The sequence below is a fragment of the Vanessa tameamea genome, chromosome 15, assembly GCF_037043105.1.
Source record: "Vanessa tameamea isolate UH-Manoa-2023 chromosome 15, ilVanTame1 primary haplotype, whole genome shotgun sequence".
Classification (NCBI taxonomy): Eukaryota; Metazoa; Arthropoda; class Insecta; order Lepidoptera; family Nymphalidae; genus Vanessa; species Vanessa tameamea.
The window spans coordinates 675,019-701,844 of record NC_087323.1 but is presented as its reverse complement, the minus strand read 5'-3'; the positions used below and the strand labels follow the sequence as shown (position 1 = coordinate 701,844).

Below are 26,826 nucleotides of genomic sequence, written 5' to 3'. Positions count from 1 at the left end.
ATTTATTATTTCACTTTCAAAGTTCCGACAGAAAATTTGCCGACATTGAAGACGTAATTTTTTTGCGAATTATAAATGAGTATCATAGATTATTAATTTTTTTTATCAAAGACATATCGTCAATTAATGTCGAAGTAGTTGTCGTTTCGTTTTACTACTTTTATGTTTTGACTTGTCTATTACATCAGAAATATTTACTAAGATTTTATATTAGGTGAGTCATCTTGCACATAATCTCTTATATATTTATGTTCAAGTATAATAAATCAAAATAACATGTGATATAAGCAATTGATCAATTACTCCATATAACGACCCTGTCTGGTCATTGTAACGGGCAATTGATTGAAATAAGACGAGGTCAAAATATAACTTACGATAATGGATCATATTTCAATGACAATAAAATACACAATGCATTACGATCGAGATCTGCATTGATACGGCTCTCTGGTAAAATGTAATAAAATAATTAAGTTGTTATACGGTTTCCTATATTTATATAATATAAATAATATCGCAATATATATAAATTTCAATCACAGAAGTACATCGTAGACGCCATTGACGCGATATCATTGGTCGAGATTTTAAATAATCTTGGATATTTGGTTTTGCACAGTAACACTAAACTGGATAATCCTGTTAAATAAAAAGGTGTCACGGGGTAAATGCGTACTTATCAATTATGGGTATATTTTTTATAGACGCATTACGATGTTTTATTTTTTTGTCATGTCAATGTCAAAAGTCCTGAATTTACTGAATTTAGTTATTAGTATTTGGCTATTATTTCAAATTGTTTGTCTCGGCCGAAATTCGGTCAGGAGTGCTTTATTCTTACCTAAAGGACATAATTCTACAGTGCTGCCAGTTGCAGTATTTGCTATGATTTAAAAAAAATATATATCTTGATATTTATTTAAATAGAAATATACATAATTGCATAACGATTTATGTAAGATATACAGGTTTTCCATTACATGCTAGCTCATACAATATCCGTATTAAAATCATGCAATAATTTCAACATTAATTAAATTACACTACAGTAATCATGTTACGTTATGTAACGTAAATATTATTGTATTTTTCTTTTTTTTAAATGTCACTCTTGTCTTTCATGAGCGTATAATATTCTGCCAATGCGTTGTTAACTTTTTGTTTCGTAATTGCAAGGTATCCGTTAATGTCCAATTAAAGCCTTTTGAGCACGATATAATATTTTATTAATTTGACTTTTATATACATAATTTGTTTTCACGTTGGTCACGTGACCCGTTAACTTTCCTCCTAAAGCTACAGTCATATATACGCTTCATTAGTGAAGTCAACTTTAATAGACTTTAGAGTTGTTTGTTTTTTACATAAAATAACTCCGTTTACTTATACTCAGCTTCATCCATTACGTTTAAAAATTTTTTTTTTGATCAATTAAAATCTATTGTATAAGCCCAATTCTTAAATCAAATCCATTTAAAATATTCTTTATTTACCAGGATCATAAGGGCACTTTGAATCGTCATGTTTTTTAATGTAAGGCTACTAACACCGTTTCAGGGATACCCTTCTATTGATTAGATTAGGTTCAAATAACACTGATAAACATTTAGTTCCATTTACCGTTTTATCAATGAAACAAAAAAAAAACTGTAATTAAATAATTGTAACACAACGGTATGTTATTCATTCAAAAATTACGGACCGCGAATTTCACTCTGAATTCATATAATTTTATAGTTCAGCGTTCAGACAACAATGCAGTATTGTTGATAACGAGCAGAAAGTTCATAGTGATTCATACAACAGTTATATTTTTATGTCCGGTTCCGTATTAATAAAAAAGTAACAGCTGGGTTAAAGTCTCCTCTTCTTTTAAGATGTTTCGGTACTTAATCGACGCTGCTTCAATGCCGGTTGGTGGTTTGAGGCAAATTTTCATCTGAAATATCTATGTTTAGTTTACATAATATTAATCTTAGTTTCATTTGGTTCTCAGATAGTCGCTATGCAGTATTGACACGGCGTGATGATGAGGCTCGAGGCGTCAGAGAAACAGCATCGCTACCACAACCTGTTGGACGACGATCATGCGAGTAAGTACACTATTCGATTCAACCCCGGTACGCAAATTTAGTCGTGAATATAATTAAACTCATCAGTCAGCCAAATATTATTCAAAAAACGAATTAAATTTTTCTATAAATAAATGCTCGTATACCTGTGCATAAACTTTTTTATCTGTGATTACATATAAGACGGCCTATATTTAAAGGTCAAATGTCATGTGACCACAATGTCATTTAGATACAAATTATCTTAGTTACAGTTACATATGTGGCCAACATGTTTATGTTTTACATAACATACGTGTATGCTTTACATAATCGTTCACCAAAGCTAATTATTAAGTAACAAAAGACACTCAATGTTCAAACCGATGGTAAAATGTTTAAATGTTAATACGTCCATACGTTATGTTTATAGGATATTTGATGTATACTTCAATCAATATAATTATTGTAGTAAAGTTAAATCACTTTCTGTTATTTCACGATTTAATTCTCCGTTGAATTAGTGAATTTATAGCTAATCCTTCTTGCCTGCGCAGTTAAACGTGCACAGTAAATACTAAAAAACAGACGGAGCACGAATACTGCCCACATAGTACGAGTGAGATTGCGCAAAACCTAACTGTCTTGATGGCGTGGTTTATGGTGTCAAATACGTCTATAATGCGAACAACAGTATATATGTTTAGTATGTTTATTATTTCATTATATACTATTGAATAAACAAACAAGCGACGCCATAGCTGCTCATTATTATAGACTTCTCAAAAGGAATATAATATTGTATCATAATATAATTCAGTATGATTGTGTTAACTGAAAACGGTGCAATTCGACCTTTAGCAGGTCAATGATTGCACTTGCTGCGCTTTTATGTTTGCGCAAGTTACCGTGTTTCTGTCATCTCATAGGCGTTTACCTGCGCAAACTGGTCTCTACAGGCGATACAGCATACGTGGAGGGACCATTACAAAATAGCCTCCAATTCATATAGAATTCTTCTTTCATAAAAGCTACAACAAAAATGATATTACGTTTTTTATTTCTCTATGATCCATGTTTCCATTACGTAAGCTCATTACCCCTTTGCTTAAATTCGTATAAAAAATATACGACCATCGTTATAATGACGTAAGTATATAACAAGACCATAATGTGCTAAGCATTAAATTATGTATCATTGTTTTTAATCGATTAGACATTTATTGCGCGACCCTGGAACATGCCGATCGAAAAAAATCCATAATTTCCGCAACTATTTTTATCATTATACCCTATTTATTTCACGGAATCCCTTAGGGGATTCCGTGAAATAAATTAAATAGGGTTAGCCCTATTTAAATCCCGTCATAAAATTATTACATAAAGATCTATTCTGTACGTTTTAAATAAAATGAAATTATTTAAACCCATAGAAACGCATAAAATTTTCAAAATATTCCAAAGCCAAGCGTGAAACCAGATATCAATAGTATGCGAATTCATTAATTGACTCAACATTTTTTTTTAACAATTGTATTGTGAATAGCTATCTTAGTCAGTTTTGTTGTTTAATTTTATTTAAAAAACGATTGATATTAGTTTAACTATCGATTCACATCATTAGCAAAGTTTTAATGAACTATAGACAAGATACAATTTACTAGGTACAAAGTATGGCCGAACGTTCTCAAGTAAAAGTCCTATTAACATTCAGAGCAGATTCCGTCCTAAATACCACCGAACGTTGCGGATCTATGTCGTAATTTTAAATCGAAAGCTTTAATTCCTCCATGTACAATGGATTTATTAATTTATTTTAGTTTAAATATGTAGAAATTCTTTCAAAGTTTATGCAAATATTACATACAAAATAATCAAGTAAATGTCACAGAAGGAAACTCGAAGTAAAGTTACGGTACATGTAAACATAATTTAAACGAGATACATTTGTCAGTTAAGTTGATCTAAGTTTAAGCTAAGATTATTTTAGATTACTTAGAAATGTAACGCTAATGAATAGGTAAGTACTATTAAAAGTACCTCAAAGACCTTGCACTATTAAATCAAGTGTTTTTTCATTGTTATTAAGTCATGGTTAGTACCCATCGCCCATAGAAACTGGCGCTGTAAGAAATATTAACATTCAACCTTGGTAACTAAGATGTTATGTCCCTTGTACCTATACTAATCGGTTTACTCACCCTTCAAACCAAACCAAAACATAACAATATTAAGCTCGTACAAAGCACCAAGCATTTTATTGACAATGTATATTTTTACAGCCTGAATTGAAATAGACGACTTAATGTAGACTACCGCTTTATAAGCATTCTTCAATCAATTTACAAAACAATTTCGTATGCTAAGTATATCTTCGGAATTTCTCTAATACAATAGATACTGTGTTGTGACACACTAGCTATATTACAATACAATGAAGGCGTGAAAAGTTAGTGTTGTGTTACACGTGGGAATTTGCATTCAGTGACGCCGATCGTGCGAATTAATATACTTTTTAATTTATTTATAATATCAGGAGTAACGTTATTTATGTATGCTAATATTTATATAACACAAATGTTTATTTTTAGGCAAAGACTACTCGTGTTAAAGTGTATGTGTTTCATTCGCTATAAACTTTTGCGATATTTTTCATAATTAAATAAAAAAATACGTCGAACAAAGTGGAGCTGTTTTCTAATTTTAATAAGTTCAAGTAACAATGATTTCTTATGCTTAAAATTTGTGATTAAAATTCGAAGATGAAGGAAAATCGTGAGGCAACTTGGATGCAGCGGATGGAATTTAGCCAAATGAGTTCTTACCGATCCACACTAACATTTGACTGATTGTTCCCGTAAATTTGTATATAATATCTACTTCATTTTATATAAATTATACACACGTCTGAAGCCTATAAATTTTATGCCATTTTAATCACAGTAAAATGTAATTTATCATATTTCGAAGAGATTTAAATTTCTAGGGATTTTAAATGTGAATATGATTTATTTTAATTATCTTTCTGGAAAAGTTATAATATATGTGTATTATAATTGGAAATAGAGCGGAACGTAAACGTAGCGTATTGTAATACCCAGTGTTACCAATTAATTAATTTATATTTGCTGTTATTTATGTTTTCTTATATTCAACACCTTTATACTATATTAATTCATCTTGTTAAAGAATAAACTCTTATGTTTCAGACTCATTACGTCGAATGTTGCCAATTTAAAAAGTGAGCTAATAAAACCTCTTTTAAATGTTACCCTTATATCTATACCAAGTCGTGTTTAGCTCTATATAATGGCCACACCTGACTTCCGGCTAATGACATCCGGTGTTTTGTGCTCGGGAACCCGTGGCGTCACGCTTGGCTGATCGGCTGTGGGCTTCCATGCAATTTATATATTAAAAAAATAAACTGGAATTTTCCGGTACAAATTGAGACATCATATGTTTATGATGTTTAATTTTAAAATTGGAACTGACTAGACTGATAGCGAAAGAAACTCAGATAACTTTTCAATTAAAAACTCTTTTAAAAAAATCTCTTTTTCGATCATTGTTATATATAACATTATATCGATGTTATTATTACTTTACCGCATAATAACATGCAAGCTCTGTATTTATGCGTATTTTTGACAGAAATAAATGATTATATTAATTAAACATATGTATACCGTTTCTTAAACGAAACTTACAGGGATTTTTTGCCCACGACCTATATCTATTATTATAGAAAATAAATTTTAAAAATATGAGAAATATTTATTCTGTTCTCTTTTACAAAATATTTAATTAATGGTATTATATTTATGTGTACAAATATCTATCCGCCCTCGTGTTGCCAGTAATACATGAAGCTAGTATTGTTACAAGCTATTATGACGATTAGCGACCCTGGCCCGCCATGATGGCAAAATGGCGCCGCGTGACGCGTGACTCGTGCATAGATCAAAGATACAATTGATTGTCATCATGAAGAGCCTTCTAGGAAACTTTAGATCAATATTGTCTATTTTTAATATGCAAAAAATCCTAATTACAAGTAACAAATTAATTTTATGATATTTTATGTTAACTATGAAATAACATCCTGTCTCTCTACTGGGCCAAGTTCTCTCCGTTTTTGTTTCGCACCACGTTGATCCAATGCAAGTTATGCATGTAGCATGTTTTTTTCCAACTCTAACCGGTTTTTTTACGTCCTTTCCCTTAAATGCAGAGAACTAGACGAATTATAAACACTAATTAAGCCCATTGAATTTCAATGATGCCCGTAAGTTCGTATTCATGGGTTTCGTTATCCGAACTCATATATATATTATTAATTACGACAAATCTTATAAGAATATTTATATTAAATGTATTAACCAATTGCAGCCAAATCATTAAGAGAAATTCCTTCAAACAAAGTTGTAACTAGTACCTGGTGTTAAATAAGGGGCCATTCATTTATTACGTAAGACTATTTACGCTTGTTTTTGACCGCCCACCCCCTATTATAAGAAAAAATAAGAATAGGCCGACCCCCTCCCCCTTGTTTAATATTTATTACGGAAGAATCTAAAGAAAAAAATGATTACACGTTTGGTTTTTGACTGTTTCAAAGAATCATTTTTTTTTTAATTAATTAACTTTGCGCATTTTTTTGGTCTTACGTAAGAACTATCGAGACTTCTTTCCACCCCCTTGTAAGAAAACATACGACATGGTCGGAAAAAATCGTCTTACGTAATAAATGAATGGCCCCTAAGCAAACCTGCTAAGTTACAATACAAGATGAACAATAATCTCTGTAACTTGTAGAACCAATGATAACACGTAGGTTGAGTAACTAGTTCATTGAGTAACATTGAATGACAATTTATTCATTCGCTTCAAGATCTATTAATCTCTAGAATGTTTCTAGAACGATTTGAATAATTATTATATGAATAAGTATTCGTAGTGCGTTCTAGATCATCATAGATCTTGTACGTAATTAGACTTACTACGTAGTTTACTATTCGAACCTATAAAGATGAGCTTGGAATTTCTTAACCTTGAGTTTGTTTTCAAGTAGCCGTACATTTTAGTTTTACAAGACGTTATGCTACAACTTTGTACTCTTAAGATTAGTTATTATATATTGCAACATTGAAATAATTCAAGACATCGTGATTACCTTTATAAGGAAGTTTTTTGTCACGCAGGGAAACCTTGAGAATGCTACACGGCCCCTGAAACGAGAATCGGGAAAATAAATATTTATATAATTGTGTGGCACATATTCACAAACACAGGTGTGCAGAGGCGTATACTCATAATTCTTTACTTGTTTCCGTTAGTACTGGGGTAAACACTGTCAACTTCAAAAGTTTTGTAATTTTAATGATCACCTGATGATAATTGATTACTTATATGCATTAACACTAAAATATTAACCATCCCTTATATCGTAAAGGTTCTAACTTTGGAAAATTGTTATGTCTCTTGTGCCTGCAGTGACACTGGCTTACATAGCCTCCTCCGAAAAACAACAATACGAATTATTGCTGTTTGGCGGTAGAATATTTAATGTACGATACCTACCTAGACTCCACCACCAGGAAAACCCAGTGATGTTACTGAGAATGTATTGTCAGAAATTTCTTGGCTTACGACACAAGGAGTCATTTTTTTATGATGGATTAAGTACTCCACCAAGTAACAAATATTTAATTGTCACATACTTAGTCCCTTATTTGAAATTAATAAGCAAAAGTAATATTTTTTGTTTGTGAAATAGTATTTAACGATACCTTAAAGTGACCATTTCATTACAAGACGTGGCAAGGTCACGACTTAGCCGGTACGTTCATTAGCGCTGGCCGGCGTCAGATGAACAGTTTCATCAGGGTGACGAAACGTGATCTATCGATTTGTAAACCGGTTCTGGTTAAACCACCGATGAGGTAACTAGCTTGTTTGAACCTAGACTAATTGTAAAATTATTGTAAAGGCAAGGCAAGTCATAACGATTACTTAAATAAAGATTATAATCACAAAATAAACATTTAGATTTTTAATAATAACAATACTAATTTATATGTCAACAAACTGATGGAAGATGGCGAGGTTTTAGCCCAGCAGTGGGTCATTTACTAGCCGTTACCTTTCTTTGTTACCAGGGCCGGATCTACCATATGGCTTTTGGGCTTCAGCCCAGGGCCCTGTGTATTCAAGGGGGCCCCAGCTAAGTCAAGTCAAAGTCAAAAATAGACGATAATGCGTAAAAATCCATAACTTTATTAAATTAAACAGATCGTATGGTTTGCAGCCATGCGAGTCCTGCAAATAATCAAACCCACTCAATTAATTTAATTAAATCGTTACATACATATGTCTTAGGGACCCCGAAGTAGTGTTAGCCCAGGGCCCCCTAAACTTACGGTTCGGCCCTGTTTGTTACAAAGAAACAACTACGAAATCATAGATTTAAACATAATAAATAAAACATTTATGTGTGTGTACATTGCGTTGTACAATAAAGAGTATTATTTCGATATGAAGTAACATCCCATGACACATCAAATACGAAACAAGCGACGAAAATAATTCAAATAGCCATAATTACCATTTGCGAAAACTACAGGTACATTTAAATAAACATTACACTCCGTTGCGCCATAGTAAAGCCTTATTAGTAGAATATCATCCTCAGACGGAAATACTAATATTATCATTGCTAATTGCGACCCACTACCCTATAAAGATAAGAGATCCAATAAATAACATGTTGAGCACAGTGTTTATTTTAATTAGCTCAGTCGAGATCGTCGATAAACGAGAGGAAAATTAGTTTATCTTTATGTACTTTGTAACGACTGGAAAGGATACAAAATTGTCAAAAGGCTGAAAGATTTGAATTAACCTGAGGCTAAGGGCTTAATTTTTCAGAAAAACGTCGTCAACCATATACCTGAACCGGTCTATTCGTAGTAACATGAAGTATTACTAGACAGTGGTTCTAAAAAATTAGGGTCACCATCTATCGTACGAGTATCTATTCGAAGGATTGTGCAAAGATCAAGACTGTGTTGTCAAATAAAAATTAAAAATACAATTTACGTTAAACAAACAAATTAGAAAATTTAACAGGAGCTACTTTTCGTAAGATCGTAAAAGAAAGTAGATAAAACAACAATTCATGTTTAAAATAAAATTTATCTATATCTCTTGCTGATATCGCAAAGATAAGATGGAGGTCATTCAAATGGACATAAATATCAATGTTACATCATCGACCTTGCTGACCGAATGGGAATCAATATTTTGACCAAAAACATTTGAACAGAGCCAAAGCATTAGAAATAGCCGCGACGGACTCGTGATTGGAACACGTGAATCGTAACTATAGTTTGCGGGAAAAATTGCGTTTATAATACATCTCGTGTTAGGTGTTAGGGATGTTAGTTTTTGATACGAAATAATTTCGAATTATCCGATTGTTTCGGATAGTTTCATTTACGAATAAATTGTATAAGATTTAATTACATAACAACAAATTAGCTTTATTTGTAAGTATTTGGTATGTTCACAAAATAATAACATTAAAATCACTTAGCTACTCTCTTTTTGTATACTTAATCACTATGCAAAAAATTACGGTTTCGGATATATTTTTATTTTGGTTATCCAATGGTTTCTGTTACGGAGTTCCATAACAGCTCTGCTGGGTACAGAAAAACTTCGTGAGCAAATGAAATATGTCTGATATCCAACAACCCGCATCAAAGCAGCGCAGTGTAGTCAGCTCCAAACCTTTGACATTTGAGCGCTTTAAAGATGACTTATTTCTATAATGGGAATTCCATATTTACAAATATATTGTAGTATATCAATTGACTTATCAAATATTAATAAAGGTTGTCTTCATTGAATTATAAAGTTTATTTTAATCTAAATAACATCTTGACTTTTTGTTAAATCGTTTTCATATTCAAATTAATTTTAATTTCCGCGACCGCATATATAATAAAGATCTATAGAAACAACATATTTGACTCATTATTAACAGCTGGCTTTAACAATTGTATATTTAAGGTATGTTTTTTTTATCAAATATATCAAATATTTACTAAAAAATATATTACCACGCACGCGCGACGTAGTCTCTGAAAAGATTTTAACCTTAAAACTGTTAGATAAAGAACCTTTTCCGCTGCCGTATTGTCGCCTTTCAGATCCCATTGCAACGCCACACGCATGCGTTTTACGCTATCCCATCTAAAAGCACAAGGTTCTAAAGGATTTCACCACTTGTAATTTTCACTTTGTGCCGCCTATGATAAGGTTGCTTATAAGAATTTCCCGGTACTTGGAACCGTGTCATCGCAATATTTAATCAGCTGTGTGCTCCCAATTGATAATTTAGTTAGTGTAGCTACGTCTGCCGGTAAAACTGAAGCCGTCGTATCTATTTCCTACTTTTCGTATAGATTCAGTTGTTTTGACATTCTGGTGCTAGTGTTTGTGATAATCGAGAAGTGTGACTGAAGTCTGAAGTATGTGAAATGTTGAGGTTATTCCACGTTGTCAGGGCAACTGATTTTGGGTTGCGAAGCATGTTATGTTACCCTAGTAACTAAATGATGCATTAGTGCTTAGGGACTTCCACGCCGGTCTCATGTTTTCCCCTCGATACTCCGATACCATATCAGCGAGGGTTATTAGCCAATCAGATCGATCGGGAAACGATACAATTGTAAAGCGTAGTGTTGCAACCAATTATATCATATCTTGCAGTAAAATTGTTTGAAACAGTTTGAAACCCGATCCTGGCGCACAGCCAGTACATGTCGAGGTAAACAACCCTATTTACTATATATCAAATAAATTACATTAATCCGTATTTTTACGATAGTAACACTGTATTGGCGTGCAAATATTAATGGGATTGCATCAAATGTCATTTGAAACATCAATCAAAGTTCGAAATATTGTACGTTCAAGAAGGCTTTTGGAAGAACGTTTGAATCGTCACATGTGATTAAAGTGTTAAGCTATTATCGATATGTTTCATGCCGTGAGCCTATAGCGAGGAAATACAACAAAAAATGTTAGTAGTTCTCTTTTCTTATATGAGAATCGAATTCTACGCAAATAGTTGACTAATTATTACCAACTATTGCTTTGTTAGAAGTTTTAAAATATTTTCTATGTTTATTTAATTGTTAAAATATTAAATAAAAATCGAAATATTCTTTAATCAAGCCTCATAAAAGCCTTTTGTCATGTAACACTAATGAATTAAATTCAATGCAACCACCGGTTCGGAAAGTAGATTATACCGAGAAGAACCGACAAAAAACTAAGTAGTCTTTTCCACCATTTTAGTTACAGAAAGTACAATTAAATTTATATTTTTTGATCCTGCGTATAAACCAACTAATACTAAGTGCATGCCTGTTTATCATATATATTATAATATTGTCTTGTATTGAGTAATCCCTTATTTATGAAATTTTTTTTTTTAAATGTGGAATCTTATTATAGAAACGAATATCGTGTCCCAGGAAGGATGTATTTACTTTGCGAAGTCAGAAACTAGGTGTTATTAGAGTATCTATACCTTTCCTCCTCGTGTCCATACGAGTTTTATCTTATTGTATTTAAATTATTATTTAGTGCATGCTATGGTCTCCTATAATTGAAGGAGCACACAACTTGTAACCCTTATATTGTTTAATTTTAAGAATATGCAATTAGTGTGTATCTTTTGTTGGAGATTCGAGAATTAAATAAATAAAATAAAATATTCGTCACCGTTTCTTTCAAAAAGATGTATATTCTTGTGCACCTTTATTAGCGACTAATAAAACAAATCTGCTTATATTAAGGTCAGTTTATAGTTATATTTGTAGTAATTACATTCCATACTTTTTAACGGTATACAATATGCTCTGGGAAATTCCAACCAGCCTGGATATCCATTTCGCATTCAAGTTAAGCCTTGTAGATACGAAATGTAGCAGGCTCGTCGTGACCTCTTTGACGTAACCCATTCGCCTTGGCAAACTATACGAATATGCGATATTGTTAACGAATTGAATATGTGAACTACTAGTTGTTGCCCGCTGCTTTGATCACGTTTGTCGTCGGATGTTTGACATCAAAGAGCAACGCACATACAGACAGTTACTTTCGCATTTCTAATATTAGTATAGATATTTTTAACGGTTGTAGACCTTTCTGCAGGCTTGTCTGTGTTGGCCCCGCCCACTCATGAGTTATTCTTCAAACATCAATGATTACTATACACGTGTTCCGGTTTAGAATTATTTTTTAATTTATATCCGGTTACTATATTAAAAAACTATTTTTACTTACGTGCGAAATTAAGACGTGTAATTAAAAATCATGTCTATAAAAACGCTTCGTAAGTTTCGAAGTCTCCCCATATATGTAATCCCATCGCCAAGCAAGATTAAACCTCCAAGAAAGACATGCGCTTGCTTACTTTTTTATACCTAAAATCGAACGACTGACACCTGAAGAGCGAGTAACGCTGCGGGAGACAGCTAGTGTAACATAAATCCAATTAGGTACTTTCCTCGCTTAGTAACATTCGAGAAAAAAATATCAAAAACGTATATTTTCACAGCTTAACTAACTCGCTCTGAATAAGAAGAATGGTCATTACTCTAACGTGACCTCAATTAACGTAATGTAAGGTGATTTACGAATTTTCGTGTGAATTTTAAAGGCTTTTAAGCTGATTATTTCGCTTATTTGCTATTATAACATCGCTTAGTCGGAACACTTTATTTTACTAATATTAGCTCTTACAAGGTAAACTAAAAGCACCACTAATATCCAAACAATTAAAATTGCATATATTTTATGACTAGCTTATACGAGCATACCCCCCCCCCCCAACAACGTAGCCCACGTTGAGCAACAAATAGAGCACAGTACGGAGAGGCTGACGATGCGTTATATCGACACGATCTCGCAGCCTCTCCGACCTGTGCCCAAAACGGCCATCGCAGTGATTATTAAGTGAACGTTAACTATACTCCAGAAATACAAATCAAAAGACATTGTTCATATACAATATTACAAGAAAATATGATATACACATAATAACATCTTATAGTTGTATAATCGCATATAATGAACCGAGATGGCCCAGTGGTTAGAACGCGTGCTTATGCTAATGCTAGTTGTACAATAGTAGCGTAATAATTATCATTGCAGACACGAACGCAAATTCGTTCAGTACATCGTTATATTCTCTGTAAATATATTCAAAGCAAATATATGCTATATAGATGACATCATCCGGTCATATTGTAAACTGTTTTATCTCTTACGTTGGATAATGATTACGTGATTGTTGTGTTCGTTTTAATTGTAAATATACATACTTTTATACTAAATGTTCGTATATGTAGCCTCAACTCATTGGTCGATATATTATATATGATATTCACTATGACTGCGAGTATAGACCGTTTAAAAGTCAGCGAAATTGTTATCGGAACTTTGTTAGTAAAATTGAAGTTGATATAAATAGTTAATTGGAATAGTATTGTGTTTTAATTATAGATATAATAATCAAAAACTGTTCGTAGTTTATAATATAGCCGAGATTCTAAAATATATTTCCTTTTCCATTGTATTGGCTGTAGTGGTTTACAAAGGCTTTGAACAGACTCGTCTAGGTTTATATATACTTGTAGGCTTTGTATACGCCAATCAGCAAAACCTTGTTTCGATTTTGGAATGGCAAATGTTTGCATTGACGTTTTAAAAGGGTTTTATATTGTTAACATAGCTAGGTTTTGTCATAATGATTGACTTTTGACTTTGAAAATTTTCTTCACATTTAATTTTTATTAAACAAATCTTTGGCATTATAACATTTCTAATTTATTTTATCAATCTACAGTAATACAAAAATAAGTAGGTCACTGTAACGACTAGGTAATATTTGCAAATGGTGAATTGTCTTTTATATGAACGTATAGTAGTTTCTTTGCGAAGACAATTTATATGTAAACATTTATTTTATTCGGTTTGATCATTACTCGCTATGCCTTAAATACATGAAATAAACGAAATTTAAATATAGCTATCGTCCCATAATCACTGGGACAAAAATCGGCTTACGTTATTAATATTATTGGTATCCAGATATATTTAGACAGTGTATATTATAATCTTAAACGCATATTTTAATCTTTTAAATGTAGATTTAATATTTATTGACAATTACTGAGATTTAAAATCAGGCAAACCGACCGAATGCCTATGATGACTCTCTCAAAGATCTATCACTAAGTAGAGTTGGCTAGTGATGTGGTCTATTAGAATTGACTTAAAAGAAACTCCTGTAAAAAACACGTCCGTATAATAAAATAATTGTTAACATGCGTTTAAAAAGTTCCTACGTTTGTTTTTATATAACAATGGCACGATAATAAATTGTACGTGTCGAATTTCGACTCGCCAATTTTAGGCGAACTTCTTGGTTTATGCATGTGTTGTCAATAAGTTGCGCACGCGTGGAATATTTATGTGTTGTTTGACGTCGATGATATTAGAAATTGAAATGTCTGACGTCATGTCCGGAGTCACTGGTCACGGTCATCTCAGGGTCAGAATATGACTTTATATCCTTATAACCAATAGTAACCTTTTTGTACCAGTTTTGTGGTTATGAAACTTACCATTCTTAAGTTATATATTTTGCCTCACGGATACATAGAGGAGCGTAGGTATGAATTATAATTATACACACATTAAGCATACATCCTTGTAGATATTAATTATTAATGAAAATGGGCCGTAAAGGCTCCAATGCAGGGCAAACACTACACGCTAAGGATAAGATTTTGCCCTTATTCCACGATGGTACTTCATTGCTGATTCGAGGTTCAAGTATTGCGTAATTGTATTTTACACTTGCTCGAATTAGAACTTTTAATCCTCTTTAATATTTGTGTTTTCTATATACTAGATCATTTCGACTTATCTTTGTATAAATTCGTCGTTTACAGAATCACCGTAATAGTCAAAATCGTAATTTGGACAATATTGGCCTAAGTTCGTCCCTGGAAATTGCAACTAGATGAATTTCAACGGATTTTGACTTCTTATTAACACACATATCTTGATCTATTGTTAATAACCAAGTATCCATATCATACCGAACATAAGAAAATACAATGTAACATTGATGCAATAAGACTACATATTGTTATTTATTTTAAAATCAATTTGTTACCTCATAGTGCAAAACAATGTCGCTTCCCGCTGTCTTTATGCTTACGCTTATATCTTTTAAACTACGCAACGGACTTCAATGCGGTTTTCATCACTAAATATACTTTTTACTAGCCGAAAAAAAAAACTAAATTTTTTATATAGAACCTTATTGTAACCGCGTGAAGCCACAACGAGGTGCTGATATATTAATAAATTAATGCCTACTTATATATGAACGTTTAATCGCTTAAATTAGTATTATTCCAGCTTTAAACCGACCATACCTTAACATAAATGGTTGGACAAAATAGCACGCTATATAAATTCAACAATTCTACAGTAAAGAAAGCAAAATCTCTCAGTCCTCAAAGGTTTTCCCAGTCGAATGTCTCGTTCCTTCCAAGAAACCTGTTTTGTGTGACGTTGCGAATTCCAAACAAGTAACAGGTCGACACGGCAACTTATTTTTAACTGATCCCCGACTTTGTCTATGTTTATCCGAATGGAAATTGTACAAATGAAATCTATATAAATAAAAGAGTTGTTTTTTTGCAACGTCTAACTGGAAATCTACTAATCTATGCTTAATATTATAAATGCGAAAGTAACTCTGTCTGTCTGTAAGTATTTCACGACAAAATCATTGAACAGAATTTGATGAAACTTCGTATGAAGCTAACTTGAACTTCAAAGGAGGACATAGACTACTTTTATTGTGCGTAAAACGAGGCAGTCCTATATAAATGTAACTTATACTAAAATATGCATCGCGTTTCAAAGGTTTTAGTATATGAAATTATTGCATACATAGCTGTATTTCAACTGCTATAAATTTAGACTATTGACACAATAAACGTTAATTTAATGTTTGTCGTTGTGTATTCTTGTAAGTAAATTTCAATCTCTCTTTGACTGCTAATTTAATCATTAATAATTTAAATTTGATGGAGTTGCATTCCATGGATTTCGAGTGTTTCGCAAAAATATCCGTTACAAGAAACCTGACGTGTTTCCTTCGTCGGTTCTTCTCAGGCCAGGGTATTTCCGGTGGTAGTTTTTACTTTGACTATTAATAAGCAAGAATATTTCTTTAATTAAAATAATTTGAACTTAATGGTTCCTAACTCTACATGGATATGATCACGACTAAACATTTTTAGTGAGCCGTGTTCCGTTCCGACATTTTTATTGTTTATGTCTTTAGAAAATACTAAGGCAGGCCGTGACAGATCTACAGAATGCTTTCGCTAAGAACTTATTTTCTGCCAACCTTCTCACGAACTTTAACTTTCTTCCCGTGAGAATTGTCTTAATGTAATGAACGCTTTGTCTCTTTCTAACATATTCGCCTCATAATTTTTTGTCTCACTCAAATGTGATCGTCGTTCAAGATAATATTTCGTTGCGTGATTTATCATTAACATGCCCCATTATGCTTGACCAAATCTGTGAAATGAGATTATGATAGAAGTGTCATGTCATGTCAGTTGATTTTTGAATCTGTCTCGTTGGTTTTGTGGCTAGCTTATAGGACTGCAGAAACCGAGGTCGTAACGTCGAACGTTTCGTAAAGGATGCGTCGTAATGTGTCCCATGCAGAGATGCATCTCTATAAACCGTTCCCAGGTGGGCATTGCCTTTGTTAATTGATATTAAATAAAAATAACTCATCCAAAAAGACTTTGTACTTTGCTACGCTTAATTTCCAATGTAGTAATCCTGGACTATCTAAAAGATTTAATTCAAATCCGTTTAGCAGTTTTGGCATAATTCAACAAACAATATTTTGGCATAATTCATAAACAACTAACCACACAGTCTATCGTATTAAATAGTACATTTCAAAAACATTGTTAGTGAGAGTTTTTAACGTAGATTATTTACATTTTCGATTCATTTGGATATTATGCTCGATCGTGTGATGACTGTAAAGTTTGAAACTAACAAGCAATGTCTTGTTAATTCCAATCAATCGTGACTTTTAACCTTTTGTCTCAAAATATGTACATTTATTATGAGATGTTACATAAATCAAACATATATTTACAATAAATAAGTAGGTACGTATATATGTATGTAATATATCCAGATTGTGAACCGTAACATACTTACAATTAAACGCATTGCTTTTCGTTAGATTGATCTAATTTAAAAGTAACTTTCAGTTAAGATTAAGATGATGAAATATTGACATTTATACGTTTTATCGTAAGTGTAATCACCTTTCACAATATTTTGATAGCTTAAAATCGCGCGATATTAATTACAATCCACTTATTATTCCAAAGTGTTACAATTTTGAACAGAACGATAATATTTTAGCCGTTTAATTACTTTAACATTTTTGGCTGCAGATCAAGACTTTAACATGGTCCCTTAATACGGAAACTATACTAGTACTACAAGACAGATAGTCAGAAAAAAGGGCTTATGTTCCTGCACAATAATCACTTGGGCTTTGTGCAAGCCCGTCTGGGTAGGTACCACCCACTCATCAGATATTTTACCGCCAAATAACAGTACTCTGTATTTTTGTGTTCCGGTTAGAAGGGTGAGTGAGCCAATGTAATCACAGGCACAAAACATCACAATAATCACAGGGACATAACATCTTAGTTCCCAGGGTGATGTAAGGAATGGTTAATATTACTTACAGTGCCTTTGTGTATGGGCGGTGGTGACCACTTACCATCAGGTAGACCCATATGCTCGTCCGCCAACCAATGCCATAAATAAATATGAAAGGCGACGGTGGCAAAAACTCAAGATATAATTTTTTGCTTGTAATTCGATACCATTTCTGAGACTTACCATTCAATGTCGGAATCGCTTAAATTATTATCACTGTAAAATTGTGGTCGGCGAATGACCAAGAGTTTATTGTTGTAATGATCAATGAATACTTTTTTTTGTTCCTGTCATTGTATTACGCTATGTTTTTTTCGCTGTTATATTTCACTTTGATGATTGTATGAACTTTAAATTGTATAAAAAGCAAGAGTCGAATTCCGTGAATACGTTTTACAATTTCATTGCAAAGCTAAGGCGGTCCGATTGTCGTAGATCTTAAAGGAAAGTCGCGGATTCAAATCCGGCCAAACATTACATTACTTATATTATGATAGCATCACATCAAAATCATGTTCATCAATCAGGAATCATGTAATTTAAAAAAAGTAAGAGAACAAATGGACAGCCTTTAAAATCGACCTCGATTGTTATATGATATATATATATATCTCAGTATGTCTTCTAAGTATATATAATGTCTGCATTAATCACATTGTTTAGTACGTTAACATTAATTACTCGCTAAAATATTATAATTAAAGCACTTTCAAATTCATCTCGATAAAGTGTTCTCTCACAAGCTTTAAAACTTTTCTTTATAAAGCCGTATAAGCCGTATCATATTCTCGTCCAGTGCACTGCGTTAATTAATTATTTCTAACATCGGCCTAGATTATATTTGAAAGTGTATAATTCGACATTTCCTCTCTGCTTTATATATTATATAATAATATTTAGGTATCCCACTGCTGGACAAACTGTAATATATCTTATTAAGGAAAAATTATAGATTTTATTTCAACACGCTACCCCCTTACGGGTAGATGGCAGGCACCGCCGAAGACGACTAAATAAATTTCACATATATGCTTTGTTAACATATAAACTCACAATTACGTAAACCAAATATTGTTTGAACTGTTAATAATTGTTTATTATTGTACTTGGCAATGAAAACAAACCAAATAACTGCTACTTTCGATTTATTTAATTTGAATCGTGAATCGACTATGAAATAAGTCATATATATATATATGTATATTAAGAAATGTACAGATTAACTTTGTTTATTTGAAGTGCTGAAAATTGTTTAATATCCAAAGTAACCGAGATTATCTGCAAATTGTTATTTTAAATTAATACGCTCTAGTCGAGTCTAATATACTCTAGTTGAAATAAAAGTAAGAACCTTCTTCAAACAACAGCAATTGAATGTTGTTGAATCTACAATATTGTTAAAATAAATAATTTATCATTTTAACATCAGATATGACAAATTTCCATACAAAATTTCATCATCTCAGGAGATGAATTTAAACAAATCCATTCCTACAGCTCACATATTTACCATAAAGTCGTTTGGCATTCAGAAGCGCGAATGTGAAAATATTGCATTTTTTTTCTTCTTATATAGTATTTATCTAAATAATAAATTTAAAAAAAAAAACAATATTTTCACATTCGCGCTTCTGAATGCTAAACGACGATAAGGACTTTCCGTGCCAAATTTTGTCATTAGATCTGTTTAGTCTGTGCATTTTTGAATTTTACTCAGTAGATACGTTGTATAATAATGTTCCGACTGTTCGCTTATTATCTGGGAAACAGTCCGTTCACGGTTCCTGCCTCATAAGATGTGTTCTACTTGTGTAATACCGTCTTGTTTAAACCTTGTGCAATGTTGCCTTAACTGTGTAGTTCTAAGCTCGTGGACGGCACTTGATTTTACATTAAGATACTTTTGAAATATGATTATTCTTTTATATTTTATTTTGACCTAGATAAGTGTTACCCGCCTGTTATTTGCGTGTAACTTCTTTGGGATTATTATGGCTAGTTTCAAGGTCGTATTTAATTGCAACGCGTAGGTATATATAATGTTGCTAATGCAAGGTTTCGCTTTTCATTTAACTCAACTTTTGAGGAATTGTGGAACTTATTTCATCCTGCTCCGATGTAGGTTAGAGAATACAAACGTGGAAGATTTTCATGCGCAACATGTAAGTTTCCTTACGATGTTTTAGTTGAATTTTTAATCGGCAATATTCGCAAGATTCACCTAAGCCATTTCAGGTAATTTTTAATATAAATATCTAATCAAATGCTGTCGTCTGTCCATAAACAAAATAATTCGAATTGTATATTAGTTACTCTAATATAGTTCACGGTTAAAACTTCTTGTCATCATTAAAGATATCTCTAAAAAAACTAATTATCATGTTCACATCAAAACTGTTATTATTTTTTTTGTAGCAGGCAATTTGTTTAAATTAATTTAACAACGTTTTTTTGCGTATATTTTTTATTGCTACCATTAAACAAATTTCGAAAGCTACAAGACAATTGAAATTATCCTCTTTGGATGCACAAAAAAAACCGACGTGACTCAGTGAATCGATGATAGAACTTGTAGAAGGTAGTGAAGTTCAATCTGGGGCTAACAAATATATATAGATATATATATATTTTTTACATGGTGGTGCTTTGTACATGTCTTTGTAGGTACCACCTACTCATTAGATTTTCTACCGCCAAACAGCAATACTTGGTATTTGTATTGTTTCGGTTTGATCCCGTGTAACTACAGGTACATAAGACATCTTAGTTCTTAAGGTTGGTGGCGAATGGCAATGTTCATGCAAACATCATGTTTCATATTTCTCGCAGTGTCATTACCATCAGGTGGCCCATTTGCTCGTCCACCTACCTATAACATAAAAAAAAAACTCGCGCTCAACAGTAAAAACTAAATAATTTAACCAACAACATTTGAGCAGTAGCTTATTATATTATTTAATTAAAAATATCAAGATTTAGGGCTTCTTAATAATATTATATTTTAAAATTATTTAGAGTAAAGTAACATTCTATAATTGACCTACTACTGGTTTAAGACCTGTCCATTTGAGAAGGTTTAGTATTAAGCTTAGTCGAATTGTTCTTGCTTTTCTTTTAGTGGTTACACTTTCGGTAGATTTAATCACACATGTAGGTTTCCTCGACATATTATTTTCTTCATTGATAAGATAAACAACACAAATGAAGAAGATAACAAATTGTAGTGCTTTCGTTTAACCTGCAATCTTTGATTAAGATTCAAGCGTTGTTACCACGGGGCCATCTCGACAGAATTAAATATTTACTTTGATGCGAGGTGTGTAGTCAAAAAACTGTTACAACATAAAGTAGTTGAATATTACGTGTGTAAATATCTGAGGTGCATGTCAAACGGTCACCGTTCGTGGTACCGTTATTCTAAGAGACAAGAACATTTGAAAGTATGAACAGTACAACCGTATATCACAAAAAAATATACTTTCACAAGTTATTTAAAAATCATAAGTAACGCCCTTTTAAAGTTTTCTTTTATACTTTTTTCTGATAGCATTATGTATCTTTCAATATTATATTATAGTCTCGAATCTACATATAATTTAAGCATCAACATTTATGTTTCAAATGTCGGGCCCTGGGATAAATACTATCTAATGAACAGTACTTGGTGGTAGGGATTTTTGCAAGTACGTATGGGTAGGCCTTACCCATTCACAGACGACAGCAATGCTTATGGGTTCTAGTAACAGGTGCAAGGGACTTAACATCACATTAACACAACATTAAACGCCAATAGCGTAACCCCTTGGGATCTTGTCGTCGCCAACTTCTAACACAAATTTTAGGATGAAATGGGCATTGATACTATTATTTAAAAAAATAATAAAAAACATAATCTAAAGTATTTTACTGCCATAATAAAATATATCTGACGATGTTTTTTTATTTACGGCTCGCAAAATGATACATGATACTGTAGTGAGGAAGAAGTGTATACTTTGTTTCTAAATATAATCTCGAATACATTACAAATTCATACTTAACATATTTAATTTATATTGGTTTGCATGATGGTTTCGGTTGGGTTCCTCGTGGGCTATTATGAACCGACTAGGACAATATAGAAATACGATGTATAAGAAAAAGTAAGACATAATGTCTTTAACGCGTGGAGAATACATCGCTGTTCTGAAAGGCTAATAACGAATAATGTTTGTGATAACGAAATCTTTACTGCAATATAATCCTTTAATTTTTATCAAAGCTAACCTTACTTCCACAATCAGTTGCCCTTGATATCTATTCTGGGATAGCTAGGGAAATTATGTTATCAAAAGCTTATTGAAATATGTTCGTTAGTAGTGTTTGAAGTGAGAAAAAATGGAAGGCCATGAGTCCCGAATCTCCAGGGCGAGCGATTCCCCTGGAGACACCATGAACGATGTATATGCTGCGTGGCGTAAGTTTCTGTTAATCTTTTATAATCATTCGCTTGCACCTTATTCTATATATGTGAGCATATACAAGGACAGTGTTTGGAAGTAATTATTGTGTATGTACAACCAAGCGTATTATAGGATACTTCTTCTAGACAAACCGATCCAAAGGGAAGATTTTAATGTTAAAATATAATATGGTGGTGCAATAAAAGAAATACAAATATGTACAACAAATTGTTGACCGGGTTTACGCTCGTGTGTAAAAAAGCATATTTGCTTCCTTGGAGTACAAGCCTGCGTCATACCAAATCTCATCAATTCAAATTCGGTTCAGAGGTTTTGAAAGCGTAACAGGCAGACAGAAAGACTTACCTTCGCATATAATATTAATATACATATAGTCTCTATTTATTTATAAACGAAATACCACCGACTGGCTCATCACAAGATCCGATTGCCTTGACATTTAGGCTCACAGTCGCTCCTTAAGGAAGTTCTTTTGGAAATGTTAAACTTCAATTAGGGGTAACTTTATATGTAACTTGAGCCGTACAATTTGGAACGACCAGCTTTTAATTATACTTGATATACATATTAAAACAAAATATATATAACTGTTAAAATATTTTCTTATATTTCGTGCTTTGTGTAAACATGACAAAAGGATTCGGCATGCGCCTTCCTGTCACACAAACCTTCAGAGCTTCCTTTACACAATACGGATTACATACGTGTTGAATTACTTGACTGGCCGTATCAGAAACCATAGAAACTAAGATCAACAAATTAGAATCAAATTAGTTGTGCCTGTAGTACTGGCCGATTGAGTTTGATTAAACTAGAACACGGCGGCACCAAATTATTCCTGTTTGTTAAATTTTTAACACTAGCAATGCGTATGGGTGTGATGACCAGAAGAACAACGGTCGACCGTCTAGGTCTGCAGACGTCGTTGCGAACATCCTAAAGTAAATATTGGTGAAAAAAATGTAGCAATAATTATTTGTTTTAACAAACGTGTAATAGAATGTACGACCTTCACAAGTCGGCTAGGTCTTTTTACAAGTGTCGCGTGTCTTGCAAAACATACGGACACGGGCACGCCTCGTAACCTAATTGTTAGCGAACAAAAATACCTTGTTAGGTATAAAAGATAACATACATTAAATATATATGTATATTGTACACCAAATATAAAGTTCTTGACATCTATCTATCTAGCTTTTATAGATCACAGTAACTTTATGTTAGAATGTAATGGGTTTAATTAATTAATTAATTCTAAAAAAAATTACAAATTTTGTTTTTATAACTACGTAACGTACGTTTTATAACGTTTTTAAGTTAACGTGACTTTTCAAGGTCAACAGCTATCATTTTTGTCTGTTTTTCCGGGATTATGTTATCTATCATACCATTAAAATATTTTAGATCATTTTTATTCCGTGTATTATTAAACGCGGGGGAAACAGTAGGGCACACCTAGTTTTAAATAAAGAACGTTTAGGGCAATTATATTCGTATTCTATTGCTAATAGCTCAGCTATATTCTGCACTACAAATAGGCCAGGATTAATAAAATGTCTTTATTTATAATCAACACTAGTTCACTATACTACTAATATCAATCTGAATTTTACTTGCTAAGTTTTTTTTTCGAAAAGACATAATGAATCGCGGTTCTATATTGTTTATAAGTCATTTGTCCTCTTGTTGTTGGACTAGACTATAGATACAAATTAAATTGAAATTCCCTTTTATCGATGTCGCGATCTAAATATAAAGCAGACATTTTGTCTGTTGTTGTAATGTTTTTTTTTCATTCGATATAGTTCCTTAGTACGAAACGCATTGTCACATTGTGAAATAATTGTTGTATTGTTTGACGACAATAGCAAGGAGCCGAATCGTTCCACTGACCTGAAATCTTTATGCGAAATCAGAATAACGCAATTTTAAATGATTAATTATAATTTTTTAATTTAATTATATTTGTCAAAATAGTTTTTTATGAATGATTATAATTTCAAAAACAATTTACGATAGTTTTTCTATATACATATGCGATACATAAACATGGAAAATTGTCCTTTTGCGTTAAGTATTTCTTATAAACTAACTCAACTTCGCACGGCCCAAGGTTAAAAATATAGGCAAATGTATAAAGTAACTTGATTATATATACAAATTGTACTATTGTTCATAAGGTGTGATATATGCATGTATATTATTTTGTTGTAATTTCTAATAAATAATACTATTTTGTAAAAAGAAAGTCGAATCTCACCGCATAATACGAGCGTGAAATGTCGAATGTGATATGACATTATTAAGTATAAAATTGTATAAAATGTAAGTAGAGTATTAAATGTAAGTCGATTGTCGATTTTACGAATGAGATACGAAGTGAATTCTTACAGAAACAACTCCAATTACAACATACACTATTCTCATTTGATACCCAGATATAGACCCAGACGAGCTTGCCAAATGCCCTACCAAAACTGAATGAGTTGTCTTTAAATAAATAAGGTATTCTATCAATCAACCGTAACTGTATAATTATTAAAAAAAAAGAAAGTAACGGCACAACATGTTAGCAGGTGTACAATTTAAATAGATGAGATAAAATGCTATTTTGCAAAGAAACATTCATAGATGCAGAATTTCACCTGTCGAGGCAGATGCGGCTTGTAACTAAAACAGCTGGGGAACGAATGCATCTACTTAATAACAATGGATGTTTTTATATCTGTTTAAGATGATTAGACTTATAGATAGATAGATAGATAAAAGCTTTTTTGCACTCATAGTACACTATAAGTCTTAATTAAATGTCTTACTGCAGAGATAGCCCTGTTACGCCTCAGGAACTCCTCTCCATTTTGAAGAGAAGGTTTGTTAGCTTGTACCATAACGCTGTTTCAATTCAATTTGCTGAATATTGATCCACTTACTAACAATTCAATATAAGGCAGATTTTAGAATCGTATTTTTCCGTCCGTAGATCGTAGGCGGTGAGTTAAAATAGGTGTCATTTACGCCGTATCGGATATCCAAATTGTCAACGTTTCTGGCCTCGTCTGCTGACAAGGCAAGCCACGCAACAAGTATTCTTTATCATATATTATATTTTGTTGTTGTTAAGGCTTTAATCCAGCCCGTCTAGTTGGGTCCAACTCATTAACACTTTTACTATACAGCCAAACGCCAACGCAATATCAGGTTTAAGGGATCCTATGGTGTATTGACTTTATAAGCAGTGGTTTGTATGTACAAACCATCAATAGATTTGCACTCGGATGATGTCATCCGTCGTGCAAATCTATTGACCAAGATCTAATTGAAGGCAAGGGGTTGTTCATTAACTCATATGCCTTCCTAAAGACTAAAATATTCCTGATAAGTTTTTGTGTAATAAAATCTTATGTTTATACTTTCTTTTTGCAGATGAAATGCTAGAAAGCGAGGGCGCAGGGCTGGCGGCACGAGTGGCTGAACTCGAAGTGAGATGTTCAAGACAAGCTGAGGAGCTCCTCTGTCTGAGGTCGACCCTAGCAGATGCGCTCCGGAGACTCAACGCGCTTGAAGGTCGAGCTCCAACTACATCTAATGTCCAAAGAAATGGAGGAGGAACTTACACAGGTGAGCACATACATACATATTTTTGACATCAAACAAGTAGGGAACCGAGATATTCTTGAATTTTCTTCTTTCCTATCATTTTAAATTTTTGCCAAATACGATTATTTCGGGAATTATTATATAAGTTTCTGAATTACAAGACTTATACGGCATAAAATAACTATATTGCCTATAATTGGAAAACGTGTAAATTCGACACTAGAGAGATAGTGCGGCTTGAACGTTTTCATCGTAACCGAAAATTGCGGGTTTTAATTCGAAAAAGTACCCTTGTTTGATCATGTGCTTAGTTTGTGTTAATAGTTCATTCTCTGGTCATGAATACACAAATTTATTATTAACAACAAACTATTAAATAAAGAAATAATGTATAAAACATAACTAATAAATAATCGTATTTTATGTACTGACCTTCAAACTCATTATAAATATATATCTATCTTTACAATACGCAATATAAGCTAAGTGCCTGGCTATATATATGAACACATTATATATGTACAATAAAGTTATTTAAAATCTTTTATTTTAATGCGTCATTTTAGAGTTAATCTATAGAATGATTTTTCCTTTTAAGACTAGGTAGAAAATATTTCATTTGACAAATCATATGACTCGATATACAATATTCTAATTTAAAGTAATCTTCTGTTCTTAAACACATACGCTAAAACTACTGACCCTGGCGACGTACAACGGACGCACGCTACGGCTTGACTCGCATCTAGCGCAACTCGAGGTGGAACTTGGGAAAATTAGGTGGCACATATTAGGGTTATGTGAAGTCCGTAGAGAGGGAGAGGTGTTGGGTTTCTGGT

At 32.6% G+C, this 26,826-nt stretch overlaps 1 protein-coding gene across 3 annotated transcripts in view; it reads left to right on the top strand.

Moving 5' to 3' along the window:
• The window catches only part of LOC113396520 (echinoderm microtubule-associated protein-like 2), a 59,517-nt gene that overhangs the window by 12,076 nt on the left and 20,615 nt on the right, over positions 1-26,826 (top strand). Inside the window, exons 2-3 of one of the 3 annotated variants that reach the window (XM_026634490.2) lie at positions 2,000-2,096; positions 25,814-26,008. In XM_026634490.2, coding sequence (XP_026490275.1) covers positions 2,030-2,096; positions 25,814-26,008 — 262 coding nt within the window. In that variant the 5' untranslated portion in view covers positions 2,000-2,029. Of the gene's footprint in view, positions 1-1,999; positions 2,097-22,242; positions 22,384-25,813; positions 26,009-26,826 lie in introns of those variants that run through there. The other 2 variants (XM_064217067.1, XM_026634489.2) reach the window with 2 other exon arrangements.